At 41.0% G+C, this 20,128-nt stretch overlaps 1 protein-coding gene across 2 annotated transcripts; it reads left to right on the plus strand.

Moving 5' to 3' along the window:
- The first annotated feature begins 524 nt into the window (after positions 1 to 524).
- On the plus strand, positions 525 to 20,120 carry wdfy1 (WD repeat and FYVE domain containing 1). 2 transcript variants are annotated; one of them, XR_005707763.1, is made up of 13 exons: positions 525 to 806; positions 2,695 to 2,762; positions 2,953 to 3,026; positions 3,293 to 3,347; positions 6,118 to 6,268; positions 6,371 to 6,483; positions 12,104 to 12,230; positions 13,929 to 14,034; positions 14,569 to 14,670; positions 14,758 to 14,888; positions 15,016 to 15,124; positions 16,045 to 16,228; positions 17,546 to 20,120. XR_005707763.1 is itself a non-coding variant. In XM_040130818.1 (12 exons), exons 1-12 carry the CDS (start codon positions 670 to 672, stop codon positions 16,102 to 16,104), a joined length of 1,233 nt encoding a protein of 410 aa, XP_039986752.1. In that variant the 5' UTR covers positions 525 to 669; the 3' UTR covers positions 16,105 to 17,199. The 2 variants fall into 2 exon arrangements, 1 of the variants encoding a protein (XP_039986752.1); XM_040130818.1 differs by lacking the exon at positions 17,546 to 20,120 and having other exon boundaries at positions 16,045 to 17,199.
- Positions 20,121 to 20,128: the final 8 nt, after the last annotated feature.

Consider the following 20,128-nt stretch of genomic DNA (forward strand, 5'->3'; position numbering starts at 1 on the left):
TTGTACGTGGACTTGACAAGAGGCCCAGTGTGCAAATTGAATTTATATTCAATATGCTACAGGTCCGACACAGTATAGACACACTTTTTAATCCTGGTTTTATATTTTAAGAGCGAGGAAAATAATTTTTTTCCCCTCGAGACCTCGGAGCTACAGGGATTGTACCATGGATCCAGGCAGTAGCAGGGGGGTAGAGTGCGCTTCAACTCTGTACCTGTGTGAAAAACTGATCGAGATACAGTTTGTCCTAGACACTGAGCAGAATATTCTGGTACACAGTACGAATAGCACTGGCAGCTGCCCCCATCCCTGGGGCCGCCAAGGATGGGTGCAGCTGTCCGCCCGCGTTGATGGCGGCTCAACTGGCAGAACAGGCCGTTTCGGACACGGACTGCTCTATTTGTTGTGTCATCTCGGGCTCTTTTATGTTGTTAATCTCTTTGCCGATGCTGCGCAAAACTTTTCGTGTCCTTAAATGCTCCGGGCTCCCGGGACGTCTGACCTACTTGCTTTTGCCGGTAATACGGCAGCCAGCGAGAATTTGTTGGGCGCCTTCTTGCAGTCGCTACGGTAATCCTTACAGTTGCTCCGAGTGTCAGCTGATCCCCCTTTACTGGCGAGTGAGGAGGAAAATCAGCTGAAGGAAAACACTGCTGGCTAGTTAAAATTATGGCTGCGGAGATTCATTCCAGGCCTCAGACGGCCAGACCGGTTCTTCTGAACAAGATCGAGGGACACTCAGACACTGTCAATGCAGCGGTCTTGATACCAAAGGAAGATGGAGTGATCACGGTCAGCGAGGACAGGTGAGTTTGCCAGGCAGGCTACCGTTAGCCCAGAGCAGTAGCTAGCGGGCTCCGTGTATTTGCTGGTCATCACACTCATAATTCTCGGTGCATTGGTTTAGGAAGGACGGGGGTGTGGGGGGAGAGAGGAAACCAACCCCCCCCCCTTCTCAGAATCTGAATTTTTGGTCGTGGCTTTCGATACGGAACCAAGGCTAGCGCAGGAGGGGTTGGGGATAGAAATGCATCAAGAATGAGTCATTTGCTTAAAATATCCGCGAACAAACAACCAAACGCAATAGTAAACGGGAAAAAAACCCATTTAGTTTTCACTCTATAACGTCTGGCTTTAGGGCTCATGATTTGCTTTACGTAACAGTGTTAAAACGTGTACGGTTGTGTCAATCTAACGCTACCCCGCTGGCTAGGTAGCTAGCTACTGCCCATAGTAAACATTACTCTCTCCAACTAACGACTTGCTGCCTGCAAGTGCTCGTCGTAATCTGCAAAGCTTGTATTCACCGGAAGGGCTTTAAACGAACTCTTTCAGCTGGACTTTACGGTAAAAGTATCCATGTGATGAACACTAATAACCCAGGGGTACATTTCAGAGTGGTTCATTCACCTTGTTTACAAGCTGTTTTACACTGCGTGGCATAGTTAGCTACGCCTGACTTAATGCTCGTTAAAAACGGCTGTGGTCTCCCCCGACATCCCATCTAGACAACTTGGGCATGACCGGGTTTTTTTTTTCAAGAGAACCTGAAGGGCCGCAGGGCCGCTATAACTCGACGGGCGTCTCCGCTCGCCCTCACCGCGGCAGCAGCCGGATAATCCGAGCGGCGGGGGACTAAGCACGGTCCACTCGCCGAGGTGTTCTCCGGGCTGCCGTGCTCGGCCACAAGTGTGAAGAAGCGAGGTCCCCATTCAGGGATAAAGGGAACTTAGAACAGTTTCCATCACACATCTAAACCTCTTGATGTTCAAAAGGGAAGTTGTGGGGCAATGGTGCGGCCGTCAGACATTCAGGTTCCTTGGTGAAACAGGGCTGGACCGTCATTGCTTTTGACATTGTTGATGCTTTGACTTTGCGGACATTTTACTGGATTGGAAGTAAACCCTGAAACCTGATTCCTTTTAAAACCTATGTTAAATGCACTAGAAGTGAAAACTTTTTGTAAAACCACAACATGACAGTACATGACAGCTGCTCATATTATGTTTAGGGGTGGGTTCCAAAATTGGTACCATAAAGTGTAAAAGTGTATTAAAGCACAACACTTATTTAAAGAATAAATATCAAAAGACTAAGCAAAGGCCTTTATCGTATATACAACAAAGTGGTAGAATTTGGGAAAGGTCAGACATACAGTTTCAGGAGTGGTTCAGTATTGAATCCTCACTTCTGTAATATGGTTTCATTAGTAATGTTTACAAAGCATGTGTGCATGGTGGGTGTGTCATACAGATAATATTAAAAAAAAAAAAAAACCTGCCAAAAATAATTTTTCACCAACTGACATTATTGAAACCAATAAATCTGTAATCCTGCTTCTCTCGGTGCTGTTTTGTGAACAGAGTCTAGCTTTGTGTGTAAAGAGAATTAGGACTGGTTTCCTAGACGAGGATTAGGTCATATCCTGGATGAGGGCTTTTCTTCGATGGATATTTCCATTGAAAAGTGCCAAGTCTCAATTTTTAGATCAAGTATGTATTTGTATAACTGCCAGGCGGGTCCATATGTACATTAAGTAAAAGATTGGAAATGCATTTCAAGTTCTGAATCCCAAAAATGTCGTCATACCATGAGAAGTGAAATAGACTACAGACTGACCCTTGAGTGGATCTTGCAAATAACATAAGATGTAGGAGAGTGCTTTGAATGTGATGTTTTGACATTTTCCTTCAGAACGATCCGGGTATGGCTGAAGAGAGACAGCGGTCAGTACTGGCCAAGCATTTACCACACAGTCTCCTGTAAGTAAGACTGCATTGTTTCTGTGGGAAAAGCAATTAGGAATATGTCTGTACGTGCTTGTCTGTGTTAGGAAAAAAGATTTTTTTTGTTCGTTTGCCACACTAAAGCCAAATGAAGACCTCTCTGCAACATGGCATGTTTATGGCGATGTACCTGCTCATGGAGAATGTCTGCCTCTTTCTCCCTTAGCTCCATGCTCTTGCATGTCATACCACCATGACAGTAGACGCATCTTCATAGGCCAGGACAACGGAGCCGTGGTGGTGAGTGCAGCTAACTCAAGCAAATGGCTTCATACTCTCGCTGCGGGCTAGACTTTTAGTTGTTCAAACAGTCTAGTTTTTTTTTTAAACCCAGCATATCTGGTTTAAAATAGGCCACAATTTCAATATTTGGACTCCTCCAAATGCCTGTGGGTGCAGGATAGTTATTAGAGTTGAAACTTGTTTTTTTTTTTTTTTCGTGTGTGTGTGTGTGTGTGTGTATGTGTGTGTGTGTGTGCGTGCGCGTATGCATGCTTGCCTTCCAGGAGTTTCTCATCTCTGAAGATTTCAACAAGATGAACCACGTCAAAACATATCCAGGTGAGAACATGAGCTCAGGACAAATTACACGCAACTGGCAAGTCCCTGTAACCGCTGACAAAACTCTATCATCTCATGGAATATTGTCAGCCTCTATATCAAACTCATCATGACACAGACCTTTGCTTCATTGACAAGTCAAATGCGTTGGTCTTGTGCTGCTGATTCCTTTCACTATAGTTTATAATTAGAAAAATATGAACATAAAATAAACATTTTCTCATCATAATTACATGAGTAAAATAAATAAATCTAGCCATCAGTATATCAATACATGCTCAATCTGATCCCTAGAGTGAGTTTGATCTGTGCATGTGAGTAAGTGTCAGAGATGTGGCCACCCCCTGCCCCAGGATCGCATCAGCACCCTACATTTCGGTACTTGCACTGTAAAACTTGTCCATAAAAAGTCCATAAAACTTAAAAAAAAAAAAAAAAAAAAGTTTCATTTCATTTTTACAGCAAAGGGGAGAAACCTGTGTTATTCTTTAACTCACATTATTAGTAAAAGCAGGTAGCCGCAGTCTTTGCCTCTTGTGCAATCATCATTACATAAGTAAACTGATAGGAAGTGCACGGTGCTTTGTTATTAGCGACATTTTGTATGCTCAGGTTGAGTCTCGCATTAACCTGTTTTCTGGCCCTGGATGCTGAGCCTCCCTTAAAGGTGCCCTGTGGAGGTCTCTTGTCTTGTAAACAAACAAAGTTAGGTTTACATGCAGGGTTTCTCACCAAAACTCATTGTCTGTCTCCTTGAGGCCTGACCTTGGTATTACCTATTTTTGCTTACTGATGACTATATACAGTTATTACATCTCGATGTCATCTCCTCATAATGTCATGATTGGATGGTTGTGAACAGAACACGGTTCCTGTGACTGCAAAGGCAGCCATTTAGCTTCCTCCGTGGAAAATCAGGCGTTTGGGGGAAAATGGCCAGCCTGTTGCTTTAGAGGACAAAAGACCACATGTCACCACTGGCATGCTCCATCTGGTTTCCACCCCTTAATGAAAAATCAAGCAGCAGAGCCCAAACAGCAAAAACATGACTCACAATCAGATCAAACAGGTATTAAGATTTGTCTATGCACTTCAAAGACAGGCTGGGATTAACAGTGCCATTCGCCTTTTGGCAGTTACTCTCCTCAGAGTTTTTGACAAGGAGTAGTGGCCAGTGATCAAAAACAGCTTACATATGTTCAGAATGATGGAAATGATTTCGGGAAAAGCTTTCCTCTCTGCAGTTCAGATTAATTACTTACTTACGCAAAATCTGTGTCGAATTATTATATAAACATGTTGACGGTGGCAGTGTCTTTGGCACTCACTACACAGGGGACAAAAAATATGGCTCCATCAGACACCTAGGACAGTAACAGGTGAGAGAAAGGACTATAGTAAGGTAGATGGATTTAAGTAATGAAAATGTTTCTCAAGCCTGTTTTTCACTAGATGCTAGGAGGGGGGAAAAAAAAGACAAAGGAGAAGTAGCACAGTGAAAATGAAAGAGAAGATCAACGTTTCAGCCTCAGAGGCCGTATCCATGGCCATGCTTCGGTGATGAAACACACAAACAAGCAAGATGACAAAGATGCAAAGAATTTACAGTAATTCAGGCTAAAATATGACATACAGCTGTATCTAACATAAAATTGGACATGTCTTCGGTTTTGGTTTTGCCCCAATTCTAATGGTTCATCTTACAAACTTAAAAGGGGACAAAGATGACTCCTTTACTTATCAGTGATGCTTTGTTTTACTCTGAGCCATATTAACTTGGTTTACCCAGTATAGCACTTCTCAGTAGAGTTTATTACAGTTGTAGAGCCTTGCCAGTTTGCATGTAATGTTATTAGTTACACTGTGCCGCTGGCTTCCCTTTTGAATTCTCTCATATAAGTAGCTTTGACTGTTCTCAAGAAAAATGTTTTCTCCCAATACTTCTTTAAATGTACATGATGTTTAATTTGAGTTAAATATTCAAACCCAGCATACCATAGTTTTTACAGCTGAGTTGTCAGATCCGATGGAACCATTTTTAGGTGTCCTCCTCATCAATTGCTAAACCTTTCCCCATCCAGTAGTTCAGCTCGGGCTCTTGAACAATGCTCCAATGGCAGCAGAAACATGTACTTGTGATAATGGAGCTGCCGGTGGTTGATGTGAGGGTGGTGTTTTAATTTAAAGCTGCTATAATCAATAGTTTTATAATAAGAATGGATGAAATGACTGTGTAAAAATATGATGCATAAATAAATAGTATTTCAGCACATACTGTGTTTTGACTGTTTAGCAGGGTTTTGGTATTGATTTTGTATTACATCAATATAGCTTTTGGCCACAGGTCTAAACACTGTGGTGATTGGAACCAGGTTAAAACCCTGTCGTCTGTGATGCTAGAACCATTGAGTGCAGAAATTTGACAACAGAAGTATGTACCTTTAGGGGTGATCCTGAGGTGGACCATTAAGACTGATGGGAGTACAAACCGTTTGAAGGGATCCGTGTGTCTTAGTCTGGATTACTGCAACGCTAAGCAGAGCCTCTGATGGGATCAGCACATGGAAAGGGCATGTTGGTCTTAGATGGTGCTCATCCATGATGCCTCGGATCTAAAGCCCAGTGTAGTAGATGTGATCTTGTTTGATGTTTATCCAACATGACTTGTGTCTGTTAAACACGCTATACATTGTGTGTGTGTGTGTGTGTGTGTGTGTGTGTGTGTGTGTGTGTGTGTGTGTGTGTGTGTGTATGTATGTGTGTTTTGCAGCCCACCAGAACCGCGTGTCAGATATGGTGTTCTCCCTGGAGAGTGAGTGGGTGGTGAGTACCGGCCATGACAAGAGTGTGAGCTGGATGTGCACCCAGAGTGGGAGCATGCTGGGGAGACACTACTTCACCGCCTGGGCCTCCTGCCTACAGTATCCTTCATTCACTCGCTGTGTGTACTAGTCCATAGAAGTGTCTGTCAGTTAAGTGCTTTTAACATGTCGAGCCTGTTGAAGCCCTGACTCAACGCTCAGATACGATCATGAAACGCAGCATGCCTTCGTCGGTGATTACTCAGGGCAGATCACGCTGCTGAAACTGGAGAAGCAGACGTATTCTACAATCACTACACTGAAGGGTCATGAAGGTAAAGACGCGCCTGCCTACACGTAAAGAATCACATTTGTCATCAGCACAGAACCGTTGTTTTTTCTCATAGCGCAGGTGAGTTATAAGCACTGCTTGTCTCGTGTACGTCTACGCATAAATAGGTCTCGGATTCCAGATATGCAGATGTGGCCGCAGTAAATAATAGATGACCCAGATTCCTCCACATGACTTCATTATGAAAGGGGAAAAAAAAGACCAGTTGGATTCAGTGTGACCACAAATACTCTGTCATTTAACTAAAAAGTTAAACTTTTTCTCAACGTTCAAAAATGCATTTGTCTGATTTTAAAAAAAAAAAAAAAAACCGTCGGGTTTAACAGGATTCCTCTTGTTCAAGTGTGCCAGTGTTGATATGGGTCAGGGTTGAAAGGACCATACCAGTAAATCCTTTCTGCATACAACGTACTGACAATCAGTTCCCAATTTATGCAAGCGGCACTGTAATTTTTAAATGTGCTTTTCCTTCCTTCCTGGGGCCCATTGGTTTTCTGGTCATTTCAGTACACTATCAGAATCAACCTGCAGGGACTTGAAACTTGCTGGAAATAGCTAACGCATCATAATGACACACGTCCGCACTGTTTTCTGTGAAGCTTATTTTATATTAATATTTAATTGAAGCGTTTTTCACGTTAAAGTTGTGGGGTGATCTGTGAATCTTTCACGGTGGCTCATTCATATTCTGAAGTAAAAGTCTGAGGACAGAACTTCACCATTCAGCTGCCACAATGTGCTATATTCATAAGCTATGATGTTTGAAAATCAGCAGAGAAAACAATTATCAGACATGAATGTCCTAAACTCTTGTCATAAATTGGATATTTAGTTGTACTGTGTGATCTATGAAAATTATTCAGCTTTCTTCAGCCTGGAAGACACTTTTATCTACACAACAGGATTTAAGACCTACTAGTTAGTAAACAAAAAATACTTTGCAAAGACCTAACTTTACCAAGTATTGGCGTTTCACAGCGATTATGATGGCAAGGACCTCCAACGAGCAGACAGTTACACTACAACATTTGTTCTGTAGAAAATGTATCAGTTCAAGCCAAAGTATACTGAGGAAGAAATGGTGCTGAGGCGAGCAGAGAGAGACGGGGAAAGGGCAAGAGGTTTATCTTAGGATCAGCCAGAACACCAGCCTCTGGAACAGTCGGCGTCTGCTGGTGGAGTTTCATGGAGTATGTAGTCCACAACAGTGGAGAGTTTTTGTTGTCTTGAATGGGACATTTGAACCGCTGTTGGAGGAGCTGCGAATCCATCTAGCACAGAAGGAATATATGCCTCCACCTTGGAAATTAGTCCGCGAACAAAGGATTGTTTTTATGAGCAAAACTGCAATTATAGTGAGTTATAAATGCAGACGTGTGTTTTGCAGTGCAGTTGAAGCACTGAATTTTAAGGTTCATGTATCGCCACAACATTTCATTTTGAAAATTGAAACAATTCCACAAAATATTACAAAAGCTAAACTAGAGACCATCTGGTGATTGGATCACTTCAGCCACAACGCCCGTCAACATGTCGAGGTTCGGACCCATGAATACTCAGTAGTGATTACTACGTTATCACATGAGTACTCAGTACTCATGGGTTAGACCCCACCCATCTTAAAACTCGGCCTTCATTTTGATCTCAGCTACACACCTTTAAAGTTTTGTCACTGTATCATGCACAGTTGTGACGTTATTGTGGTGACAAAAATTGGGATACAAAAATTTGAGAGAGAGGGAGGGAGCGAGAGAGACAGATGGACAGACGGACGGATGGACGGAGAGAGACCTGTAATGCACCTGTACCAAAGTACTCAAAAACCGCCTCTGTGGTAGTTCCTGTCAAATAGAGCATTGAGCACCACAGCCTGCCACAAAAGCTCTGATAAAAGCCTGACATTTACTTTCTAAGTGAGCAGAGTCTGTAGGCAGGATGTGACACCACTGCTCCGCAAGCAGTTTCATTCCAATTCCATTTTGATTTATGATGATGATGGAAAATGCTATCTCACTTGCTGCTCTAGAAATCCCCATAACTGCTTGTTTGGGTTGAGATCTGGCAACTGTGCCGTTTTCATGTTTGTCAAGCTGTTCAGTGACCATTTGAGCCCTTTAGATGGGAGCGCTGTCACTGTGGAAAAGTCCCTCTCAATAAGAGAGAAATACATCATCAAATGATGAATACGTTACTCAGATGGGATTTGTATTCAGGGGTTCAGTGTACTCGTAGCTGTGCCGAGAAAAATGAATCCCACAACAAAAATGGGTTGCTAGGACACTTCACTGAAACAAACACTTCCCTATGTTCTTGTTTGGCCATTTATCACACATGAGCTTGTTGAGAGCAAGGCGGGTGAGGACACATCTGACCCAGTGATGATCTCCACCACTCAAAATGCCTATTTTTACCACAGCCCTAGTGTTTATGGGTTAGCATGTTGGGATGAACATGTTATGGTGTCCTTTGCCTTGTGACAAGTAGAAAATGTACAAAAAAAACCAAAAACCAAATCATTATACCATATTAATTTTTTTTTTTTATTCCTACCTCTCTTTGATCTGTAAATGTGCCTTGGTGCTCATGATAATACATGTTAATTAGACAGATAACACACATTAATGGCTGTGGTGCTGGGCGCAAGCTGGCGCTAGGTTGAGTTCCATCCAAATATTTAATGGAAATTATGAGTGATCAAATTTGGAAAACAAAATGGAAAGGTCAGACATCAGAGTTACAGGAACACTTTTACAACCACTTTCGTTATGTTTTTTATAATATAAATTGTCTAATATAAATGTACATCAGTAATTTTCCTGAATCCAGTAAATTAGACTTTCATTTTTACACATTTTTTCTGACACAGTTTCATGTGTAGATATAAGTATTTCTTTTCTTTCATGTCAGCTGATGGAAACATAGCTGCAGCAGAGGACTATGAGGTTATAACTACTGTTTCTCCACATTGGCTCAAAACATTGTCAATAAGGCGGCCATGAATGGAGCTCCCACTGCTTGGTTTCCCCTGTGGTTCATGCAGCTACACTTACTGAGAGTCTAATAAGTCCTCCGCCACCTGCCACAGGCTATTAGTCATCATGTGACTAATCTGACTTCAAGAGCCATTATCGTCTGTCCCACAGCTCCTTTCCTTTGAATGCTGAATATTCTCCTGGAAATGTGGAAAAAAATGATTGCTTTGCAAGTTGGCTTGCCTGGGAAAACCTGTGAAGCAAACAGAAATGCAGTTAAAGCATTTTAAGTTATCATAACTGGTTTAAAAGGCTTCTGCACTAGTGTGTAACGACAGAGCAGTGTGTGGTTTTAGGCCACAGCCAGAGAAGGATGGTGAGTGTTCAGCATGTGTTATATGCTCTACCCTCTGAGAAGAATGGACAGATGGTCTGTGCTTTGTGGTTGCTCAGCTGAAACCAACTGAGTTCCCTGCTGAATTAAGTCCAAAGGGCCAAGAACAGGAAAAAAATCTTCTTTGGCTCAACCAATGGCAGCAACCTTTTGGTCTCCAGTACTCCTTGAGGTTGGTGAGCAGTGTCAGGAACAGCATTTAGCTTGAATTTAGCAAGTAAGCTAACTAACAAGTTTCTTGCTCATTAGTTAGCGTCGAGCTAGCTTTATAAGCTAGCCTCCGGTAGTAATACTAAATAATATGATATACTAAAAGACAGACATTCATTTCAGGGTCAGGATTTTTTTTCAGTGTGGAGTATTTTTAAAAAAAAAATACTTTTACAGTTTTCAATTTTACAATAACAACATAAATAAATGCAAGTCTCAGGTTGAGAGCAGCACAGACATTGGTGAACATTCCACCGAGGTTGGAATGTTTCTGAGGAGTATTTCAGAAAGCGAGGTTAAACTAGTGTGGCATAAACCCTGGACTTGGGGTCGAGTGAGTCTGTTGCGACTTACCCCAAGATTCGTGGTAAGCGATCCAACAACCATGAGGGTCCTTAGATGCTATGTGTAACAATTTTACGCAGATTGGACCTCCACCTGAGTTTTTAAAAGTAGGTTTCGTATATTTTTCAACTTTTTGTGAAAGTGCCACCTAGTGGTAGAACCTCAGTGTGGCAAGCCAAACTACTGGCCCAAGTTTTGTCTTAATCCGACAAACCTATGTAAAGATATGACATCACTTCCTTTGTATGAGTACAAGTTTTTCCTTTATAACTTTTGCATTTTTTTTTAGTATAAAAACTCTTTTAATAACCTGTGAGCATGAAGATATGTGCAAATTTTCGTGCGAGTCATGCTTAGAGCCTAAGAGAAGTTTGGAAAAACAATTTTAGCATATTTCATGATTTTGCAACAAAAGTGCCACCTCGTGGCCAATTGACACTAAGTTTTGCACAGAGCCTCAGGGGATGAGGGGAAACTATTGATCCGACTTTCAATTTAATAGGAGTGGTTGTTGCCAAGTAATGCAATACTTCCTGTTTTGACTGCAACCTATAGGAAGTTGTTCCTTACTTGCACATTTTTTTGATTATGAAAATTCTTTTGATAACGTTTTGTCACGAGCTTCCATAGATTCTATGTGATTCTATGTTCTATTCTATTCTCTAAGTTTCGAGCAGATCAGGATCACAATCTAGGAGGAGTTTGAAAAAGCAGGTTTCACATATTTTGCAATTTTACACAAAAAAAAAAAATGTAGAGGTGGAAGTTGGCGTGACCTATCTCACGAGATTCAGCTAAATTCAGGGAAGCGTGCATGTGAAGTTTTTTAACCTTCAATGTACTATGTGGGAGTTACTGCCCCAAACGTGCTTACCTTGATTATAGCCCCACCTGCTGGTGGACATGTGTAATTTTTCTGACGTGTGCATGATGCTGTACCTCCCCTTAAAATTTTACTTACATAACTTTAACGGTGTATGCTGCAGTACTACTTTTACCCACGGAAGAGTAAATAAATAAATACATTAATACATTTTAAAAACCTGAGCGATTACATTAGGGTTTCCAGCGCTGCTGGTACTGGGAGCCACGCTGCCTTGCATGCATGGCCCCCAGCCCCCTTGTGCTTGGACCCCTAATAAAAACCGCACCATTCATGTAGCCAGATGAGTCAGAGTCTCTATGGAAGCGGGGTAGTATGGCACTGTACCAGGAAAGGTCCCCAAATTCTGTCAAATCTACCCTGTGTCTTGGATTTGTGAAGATGCAGACTTTCCATTTGTATAACAGACAACATCTCCTTGAGCCAATGCACAAAGAAGGATGGAGCGGTAGTCTTCCAGGTCAGGAAGTTAATGAGATATTGGTATAATTTGATTTATATGTACAACACCGGAAAAACAAGGCTCATTCAAAAAAAAGGGTAGCTTATGCCCTCAATAGAGGAGATCAGATCGGAGATCAGATCGGAGATCAGATCGGAGATCAGATCGGAGATCCTCCAGCTCCGACTATAGCCAGCTTCAGGGTTAAGGTGTTTCGTAGGAGCTGCCTGTAGGTCTTCCAGCATGCACCGGGAGGAGCCAATAGGTCAGACCATGACACTATCTCTCAACAAGTTCTTGCATCACAAAGTAGAACATGTAACAAGTGTGTATTCTTTTGTCTTTTGACCCCTCCAGGAAGTATAGGAGCTCTGTGGTGGGACCCTGTCCAGAGGCTGCTCTTCTCAGGGGCCTCTGACCACAGCGTCATCATGTGGGACATTGGGGGCCGCAAAGGACGGACGCTGTTGTTGCAGGGACACCAGTAAGTCCTTCAGTGTTTTGTATACGGACAGATTCTGAACTCCCTTTCGTTCCTCTGTTTTTGTAAGGGATTGGGTGGCTTAACAGCTAAACTAAATTAGAGAAAGTTGGTCCTGATGAAATGGCATGCAGATGTGCCACAGATTTCTTCGAAAACATCCACATGCCTAGTCTCCTCATTTCCTTTCACATCAGTGTCCGTCTCGCATCTCCACACACTCTTGTCAAAGGCAGGCATCGCTGGAATCAGGCACTGACTCTGTTTTTGTCTCCTCTTTTCGGCCTACATACATATTTCACCACCTCCTAGTGCCCCTCCCCCTGTTACAGGAGTCTTCGACAAAGCCCCTGTCCACCAGTGCATGTCAGAGCAACCCTCCGTAGATCCTGTTGCACATTAGCAGGATTTACAGAGGTTTGCCTCTCAGACACCCATAAAAATGAGAGTTGTCACGCTCCTGTAGTTCCGACAGGCACTAAAACTTGTTTTGACCCTGTCTTTATCTCTTTTCAAGCCTTCTTTTCACTGCTTTTTCCTTCTTCTCCATTTTACTCATGTACTAAAATGTATTTAATAGACTTCCTTTTATGGGATTTAACAGTTCTATGACATCGGTGTTATGACAGTTGAGCAGAAGTGATATCGTCAGTGTTGTCATAGTGGGCAAAAATGTCAGCTCATTAGAAAAACAATTCAAATGGTGTAATTTTATTTTCATCTTTTGGAAGTTTTAATTAAAAGTTAAATCAGTTTATTTGCATTATTGGGTCTTTTTTACCTCCTATTCTAACCTTTATACTTGTGCTGCTTTATGTATGAAAGCAGCATTAATCCGTGTTTGGACGCTAAGGAGCAGAAAAATATCAAAACGAGCTGACAAATACAGAGCTATCAAAGATATTAGGGTTAATGTGTTAGCACACAGATGTCTATGCGTCAAGCAGACACAAAATTAGAAATCATTTGGAGCTGCGTTTCAGTCTATTCACTATGTTTAACCGCTAGTTACTTATTTTCTCTGACTGCTGCTGTGTATGCTGGATTCGTAGATGTTTTTCACCGGCACCCGTTGCTTCTGGAAACAGGGTTTATGAGAGCGGTGAGACCGACACACAAAGTCAAAGTTGCGGGAAGTAAAAACCAAAACAGTGAGCTGAAAGACGCTTAAACGCTCTGTAGCGCTGAGAGGAGCTGCAGAGTCATCACTACAAACGACCCTTTTCACATTACACACAGACACATTATAGCGGATTTAAATCAAAACAATTTATATCCTCTGTTTCGGTCTTCACCAATGCCTGAGGAAAAATATATTTTCTAAGCTTCTAAATGCTCCATTATGTTCACCAGTTAGCTGCTAACTTTGCCTGTCTGCTGTTTGGGTCTGGGCAGGTAGTGTGTCTCAGGGTTTTGTTTTGTTTTTTTCGTTTTGTTTTGTTGTTTTTTTTTTCAGAAACGGCTGTCCATGAGTATTTGTCAGAGCTGCTTAGATTGAACCATGTAAGAAATGTGCCTCTGTAAAACCAAAACAGCGAGCTAAAAGAGCTGAGGACATTGATCTACTGAGTTGGATGTTGATCATCTGTGAAAATAGTGTTTACTACTACAGGTTTTAATCAGGCGTCTGTTTTGATTGTAATCATTTAAAGTATTTTTCTCACTTTTCGTTCTTTCTCTCTATTCCTTGACCCCCCTCAGCGAACGTGTTCAGGCCCTGCGCTACCTCCAGTTGACGAGGCAGCTGGTGTCGTGCTCAGCCGACGGAGGCATCGCCGTGTGGAACATGGACACGCAGAGAGAAGAGGTTTAAGTCACTATTAAAAACTGCTACACAGTTACAGGTTGTAACAATACAGTCAGATACAGGGTTTAAAGGGTGATACACTCTTAAATGCCCTTATTGTCAAATTTGAGTATTTATGGTTTTCAATTGTTTTTCTCATAGATGCTAGTGTAAAATGCAAATAATACAGTGTCTTACATTAAATTTAAATGGACTTGTTTTACAGCAGATTCTTCTCTATGTAAAAATAAATACTTTAGTGGTGATGTAACTTTCATCATTGCTAACTGACAATAAATTGTTCAGCGCTCACTGCTCACACAGTATAATGGTCAAGGTAGCACACAGTAGCTACCATGGAAAACGTAGTATTTTAGAATTAGAAGTTGGTTGTAATTGATACAGAGTTTAGTTTCTCATTTTTATTTGGTCTCAGTTTTGGTTTGAATGCTGCTTGTATGGATTGTCCACTGGAGAGTTAATTTAATTTAGTGGGCTCCATTGCAGTGTTTCTGCATGTTTAATAGTAGCCTTAAACTGGTGGCATCTCTGCAGGCGCCTCAGTGGTTGGACAGCGACTCGTGTCAGAAGTGTGAACAACCTTTCTTCTGGAACATCAAGCAGATGTGGGACACTAAAACTCTGGGGCTCAGACAGGTACGAGAGTCTGATCAGTGTCTTTAGTAGCTGTCATTGCCTCAGTCATTAGTAATTCTAATATACGGGTGTGTTTCCTGTGCACAGCACCACTGCAGGAAGTGTGGCAAAGCTGTGTGTGGAAAATGCAGTTCTAAACGCTCCACATTTCCAATCATGGGCTTTGAGTTCCCTGTGCGGGTGTGTGATGACTGCTTTGACACCATCAAAGAAGAAGAGTGAGTAAATTGCTTCTCTGAATATTTGTGATGTCATTTAGTCGCGCTGTACTCATGTTTTCAGAGTACTGAGGGGCACGTCTGATGAAACGCTGTCATTGTGTGTCTGTCTGTGCGTGTGGTGCAGTCGAACACCCTTGGCCACGTTCCACGAGGGGAAACACAACATCGCCCACATGGACATGGACCCATCCAGAGGCCTGATGGTCACTTGTGGAAGCGACCGCATTGTCAAGGTCATCAACAACTCTTTGATACCAGATAATTTGTGCGTGTGTACAGGCCTTTTAAAACAGACAGTGAAACTCAAACCAATAATTCATCAAATCAATTTCATTTCCTTCGTGCGGCTGTTATCCTAGACTCATGATGCCGCAGGCAGTCCTAAACGCAAAACCTTAAAATAATTTTTCCAGCAGAAATATTACATGTTCCCTCATTCAAGTTTCTTTATAGTGCGGATATGCCGCCTTTCTTTATCATTTTGGGGTTTTTGGCTGTGGTTCCGACAAAACGAGCTGTTTTGAAGAAGTCGATTTAGGCTTCGGGAAATTGTAACAGGCATTTTCACCATTTTCTGACATTTTATTGAACAGTCAACCAGCGGATTAATTATGAAAATAATCAGCAGATTAAATGAGAATGAAAATAGTTGTTAAGTGTTTGGCACATAATGTACATTGCACATGAATGGGTGGCAGAAAAGTGAATTATGCTGGTGAAATGGTTTAAAAACTTTCTTATGGACGTTTATTGATTTTCCACGTTTTTGTTTTTTTTCTTCATCATGAAAACTCATCAGCATTAAGGATTGTAATTAATTGTTAGTCCAAGCAGACCAGAGTCTGTTTCAACCCAACAGGGGTTTAAAAGATGAGATTTTCGGTGATGTAACACTCAAAGTTCTAAGTTGTGTAGTGTCTTGTAGAGCTTATTTGTAAGAATAAGGTTTTAATTGGTTCCTCTACCTCACATGTTTTATGTGTATATTTATTTTTATTGCCTAATTCGGTCTAAATTATCTGTGAAAATGAAAGTAGGGTAACAGTAGCAGAAACAGTTACATTCAGTTCACCTAACGATAAAAATGCAGAATCCTTAAATGCAGCTTTGTACCAAGCCTTCTGTCACTGTTATTGGCTGTTTGTCTCCACAGATCTGGGACATGACGCAGGTGGTTGGCTGTAGCTTAGCAACAGGCTTCTCTCCGCGCTGACTGGCCCAGCCCATTGCGTGCTCCCCTGTGCTGCGCCCACTCTTCCAATTTCATGGAAACCCCTCTGTACATTACATCTTCCTGTCACGCTTGGGATCTTCAGCTACAGCCAGGCCTGTTCTGGGTGAATGTGCAATGTGTGTGTGTGTGTGTGTGTGTGTGTGTGTGGATAGTGTAGCCCTCCACATTCCTTTTGCTTCTCATAAAGGAAAAAAAATTCTCCTTTTAATTTCACTAACTTGTCGGTCCTACATGAAAGTGTGTGCGACCGATTTTTGACTTTTTGTGCTGATGCGAAAAGATAACCCTAAGCACAATGGTGTGTGTATACGTGTGCATGTATCGTAATGGTTTCTCCTATGGGAGGAAATGGTATTGATGTTAGTGTTTACATTCAATATTTCTGATGCTTCTTTTGACAAACGTAATTTTTTTATTGCCCTTGCACTGTAAAATTTGGTTTCATCAAATCGCTGACCTGCCATTCCTGTAAAAACACAATAGCTTCTCTTCTTTATTACTATGGCCCACTAACTGCATATTACTCAGCACTGTAACATGTACAAAAAAACCCTAATCATCTGTATATAGCTCTGCATCATGTGTATAGTAAATAGTTGCTTGAAATGACTCTAGCTGATCAAAGTGATCAGTCTTTTTTCCTCTTATTCTGTGTTTTTTTTTTTTGTCTTTTGTTTTTTGTTTTTTCACTTGTTGGCCTTAAATCACTCTCAGGAGGTTTTACATCAGTAGGGCGGGGGTTCTTCATTTCAGTCATTGCCATTATTAACGTGAGATTATGCAGGTGTGGTAAAAGAATCAATAGACCGGCCTCTTTCTTGATAGATGAAGGAAATCTCTCGGTAAACTCTTAAGATGCTGCCACAGAAATTTGATACAGTCGTGGGTTTAAATCTCCAACTTTATTTAGAAACAGGTTTAAAAAAAAAAATGCACAGCCTCACCATCTCCAAGGTATTTATCAGTCTCTTTAGAAAACTTGTTGTGAAGGTAGACACCACACACAGCAGTGATGGCGTAAAGCCAAGACTCTAATACCTCATGAGAATTACTTTTCATCTGTAATTTAAAAAAAAAAAAAAACATAAATATTACAATTTTTTTTTTTTTTTTTGGTACAAAATTGGATTTATCAGAAAGGCAAGCAGGTACTGGACAGGTACTCCAAACTAAATGCAGCAATAAATGCTGGCATGTTGAATCGTCCCCAACTGAATCGCAGATCAGATCAGGGCTGCCTGTCTCCTTCCAAAAGCCTTAAGAAGAGAAGGACACACTTACAAAGCCTTTTCAGCGGTTTGTCAGTGCTTACAACTGTAAACATGCTCAATCGCTCTGTTGCACTCACCTTGTTACAAAGCTCTAGATATCTCGTCATTTAAATTTTTTACCCTTTTTTTTTTTTTTTTTTTCTCTCCAGATCCTATTCTGAGCTCTCCTCCTTCCCCCACAAATCTGTGTATCAAGGATGTCTAAAAACGCTCTCACCACTGCACTGAACTGAACAACTCGCTGGTCTTTGTCTTTTGAATTAAACAAAACATTTTTGCAAGTTCAGATTTGGGAGGGATAATAGCTGGAGTCAATGTAGCGTCCTTGTAAATAGCAGCTAATATCCTATAATTTTAGACTAATGCTTGCCTTATTGTAAGTGGAAAAATGAGCATTATAATGTTGGAGTTCCTGATTTCAAAATGTAGTCACATTCCAGTTTTTTGATCATGTAGTGTATATTTATATTTGTAGTATTACTATTTATCTATTATCATTGTAAGTGTTTGTTTACTTTCCTTTCTGCCCATCTAATAGTCTTCATTCCCTTGTAGTAACAAACTAAAATATGTTGAACACTCTTTAATGAAGCACATAGAAACTCAGAGATTGACCGGTTAATCAAGTGACAGCAGTAATTACAGCCTCTATTGTTTCCCATCATCAAGACCTTACTCCATGATACTTAGATGTCACACTGTACCATACTTGGGGTTAGACTGAAACCTGATACTGATTTGATTTGAATTCTGGAAGCTTTGGGATAAAACATGCCTTAAATTGTTATAAATATCGCAAAGATATTACAAAATATGTTATTAAAGCTGCAATAATTGATTTTTTTTTTTGGCGAATGTGGGTAGCAGAACAAACTATAAACACAAAATTCATGTAATACCACGTCATTAAGCTGTTGCAGCGGATCTGCTAGCAAACAGTTGCCAATTTATATGTCCAGCAGACAAGAAACAACATTAGCATTCATTTGGAGCTGACTAATTTAAGTCAAATACTCATTCTCCCTTAAGCTCGGTTTTCGTCTCCACCCACTCCAGAGAAAAATATCTGGCTCTTTAACTGCTAAATCCTCCACTATGTTCACCAGTTAGCCGCTAACTGCTGTTTGGTGCTGGGCAGGCAACGTGCAGTGGGTTTATCAGACCTTTTTTGCTGAAACCTGCCTGCTGCTGCTTGTTCCTGTTCTAAAATAGACTGAGGATAGTAGAGTTTGCAGGCTGGAAAACCAAAACAATGAGCTAAAAGAAGCCAAAAAGCTGTGTGGAGCTGCACAGAGCTCCAGGGTTGAGTGATAATTTGACAATGTAAGTGCATCTTTCACATTATGCATAGTCATTTTGTCCATTGTTAATATAAAAGTTTTGAGTAGTGCAGCTTTAAATAACTCAAAAGAGTAAATAAAATGTTGTAAAAAAGTTGTTAAAGCTGCATTAACTGATCTTTGGCCATTTGGTGGCAGCAGAACAAGACATAAACAAAAAACATATTACCACCTTATAAAGCAGTAAATGGCAAGTGTGCTAGAAAACAGCACATTCTGTGAGAATAATATGGCTCTTTTAGCTGCTAAATGCTTGAATATGTCCACAGGTAGTGTACAGTGGGTTTATCAAAACGCTTTTGTTAAAAAATAGCTGCCTGCTTCTGGAAACAAAGTTGATAGAAGAAGTAAGATTCAGCCAAAACAGTAAAGTTGTTGGTCGTAAAACCAAATAAGTAGCTTTAAATCATAAGACACACCGTAGATCCGAGGAACTGCAGAGTTGGCTGATAACTCTCTGTGGGGTCATCACTAGTAGAGACAGCTTTCACATGACATTTAGTAATTTGAGCCATTGTTAATGTAAAAATATTGATTAGTGCAGCTTTAAAGTCTTTGCATGTTTTGAAGAGTCATATTGTAGCCGAACGCCTGCCATATTAGAAATAGATTACTTTAGTTGGCTGAACAATTTTTAGTCAGTCGACTGCACCTGCAAACTGATCTCTGTCCAGCCCCAAGTGTGATTTAAAAACTTGTGTCACAAAGCGTCATCAGGGATCTACAGGGTTATTGACGATGCTGCCGTACAATCAGGAGTCTAAGCTCTCCTTTCTTTCTTCCGTTAACTGTGCATTGAAGCTTCTCCCGGTCATTACTTCTTATCGTATCCTCGTAACAGATTGCATTTAGTGATAAGAGTCTCTGGCTCTGGAGGCTCAACTCCGCAGCAGATGGACAAGATGTTAAAGGTTTAATGGATGGCAAGATTTACTCTGTGCAGAAACGGCTAATGAAATAAAACTTCATATTGCCAGGCCATCACAGGAAGGAAGGAAAAGATTTTGTCACGTTGTAAATGGTATATTTTCTGCTCTTTCACCAGATGGAGCAGTTATTGGAGTCATTTTGTCTTTGTCACCTTTAGTTCGTCCAACACTAAAATGGATGGCCTTCATGTTGATGGGAGGCCATCAACACTTTGACGATGACTCATTTTCCACAACACCGTGGCCCATAATCTTGAACTCTGTAATTTGATTTCTCATGGTTTGACTTTTTCTCTTCAAACTGCTTCCAACAAATTGTTAATGTATATCTCAAAATACTTGTATTTTTAAACACTTTTGCTGACAATACAGTACTGACTCTAGGCTCTCAGTGCCCTCAGATGAGGACTCAGAGAGAAGAGAATTAATGCTTAATAAAGATATTCTGATATGTTTATTTGAC

Source organism: Xiphias gladius, chromosome 7 (assembly GCF_016859285.1).
Source record: "Xiphias gladius isolate SHS-SW01 ecotype Sanya breed wild chromosome 7, ASM1685928v1, whole genome shotgun sequence".
Lineage (NCBI taxonomy): Eukaryota > Metazoa > Chordata > Actinopteri > Istiophoriformes > Xiphiidae > Xiphias > Xiphias gladius.

Bases quoted from the DNA above. Each gene is read 5' to 3' on its own strand.
- wdfy1 (XM_040130818.1), top strand. From the start codon at position 670: ATGGCTGCGGAGATTCATTCCAGGCCTCAGACGGCCAGACCGGTTCTT. The intron at 3,027-3,292 runs GTGAGTGCAGCT...CTTGCCTTCCAG, and splicing joins AGGACAACGGAGCCGTGGTG to GAGTTTCTCATCTCTGAAGA. The intron at 14,035-14,568 runs GTTTAAGTCACT...GCATCTCTGCAG, and splicing joins TGGACACGCAGAGAGAAGAG to GCGCCTCAGTGGTTGGACAG.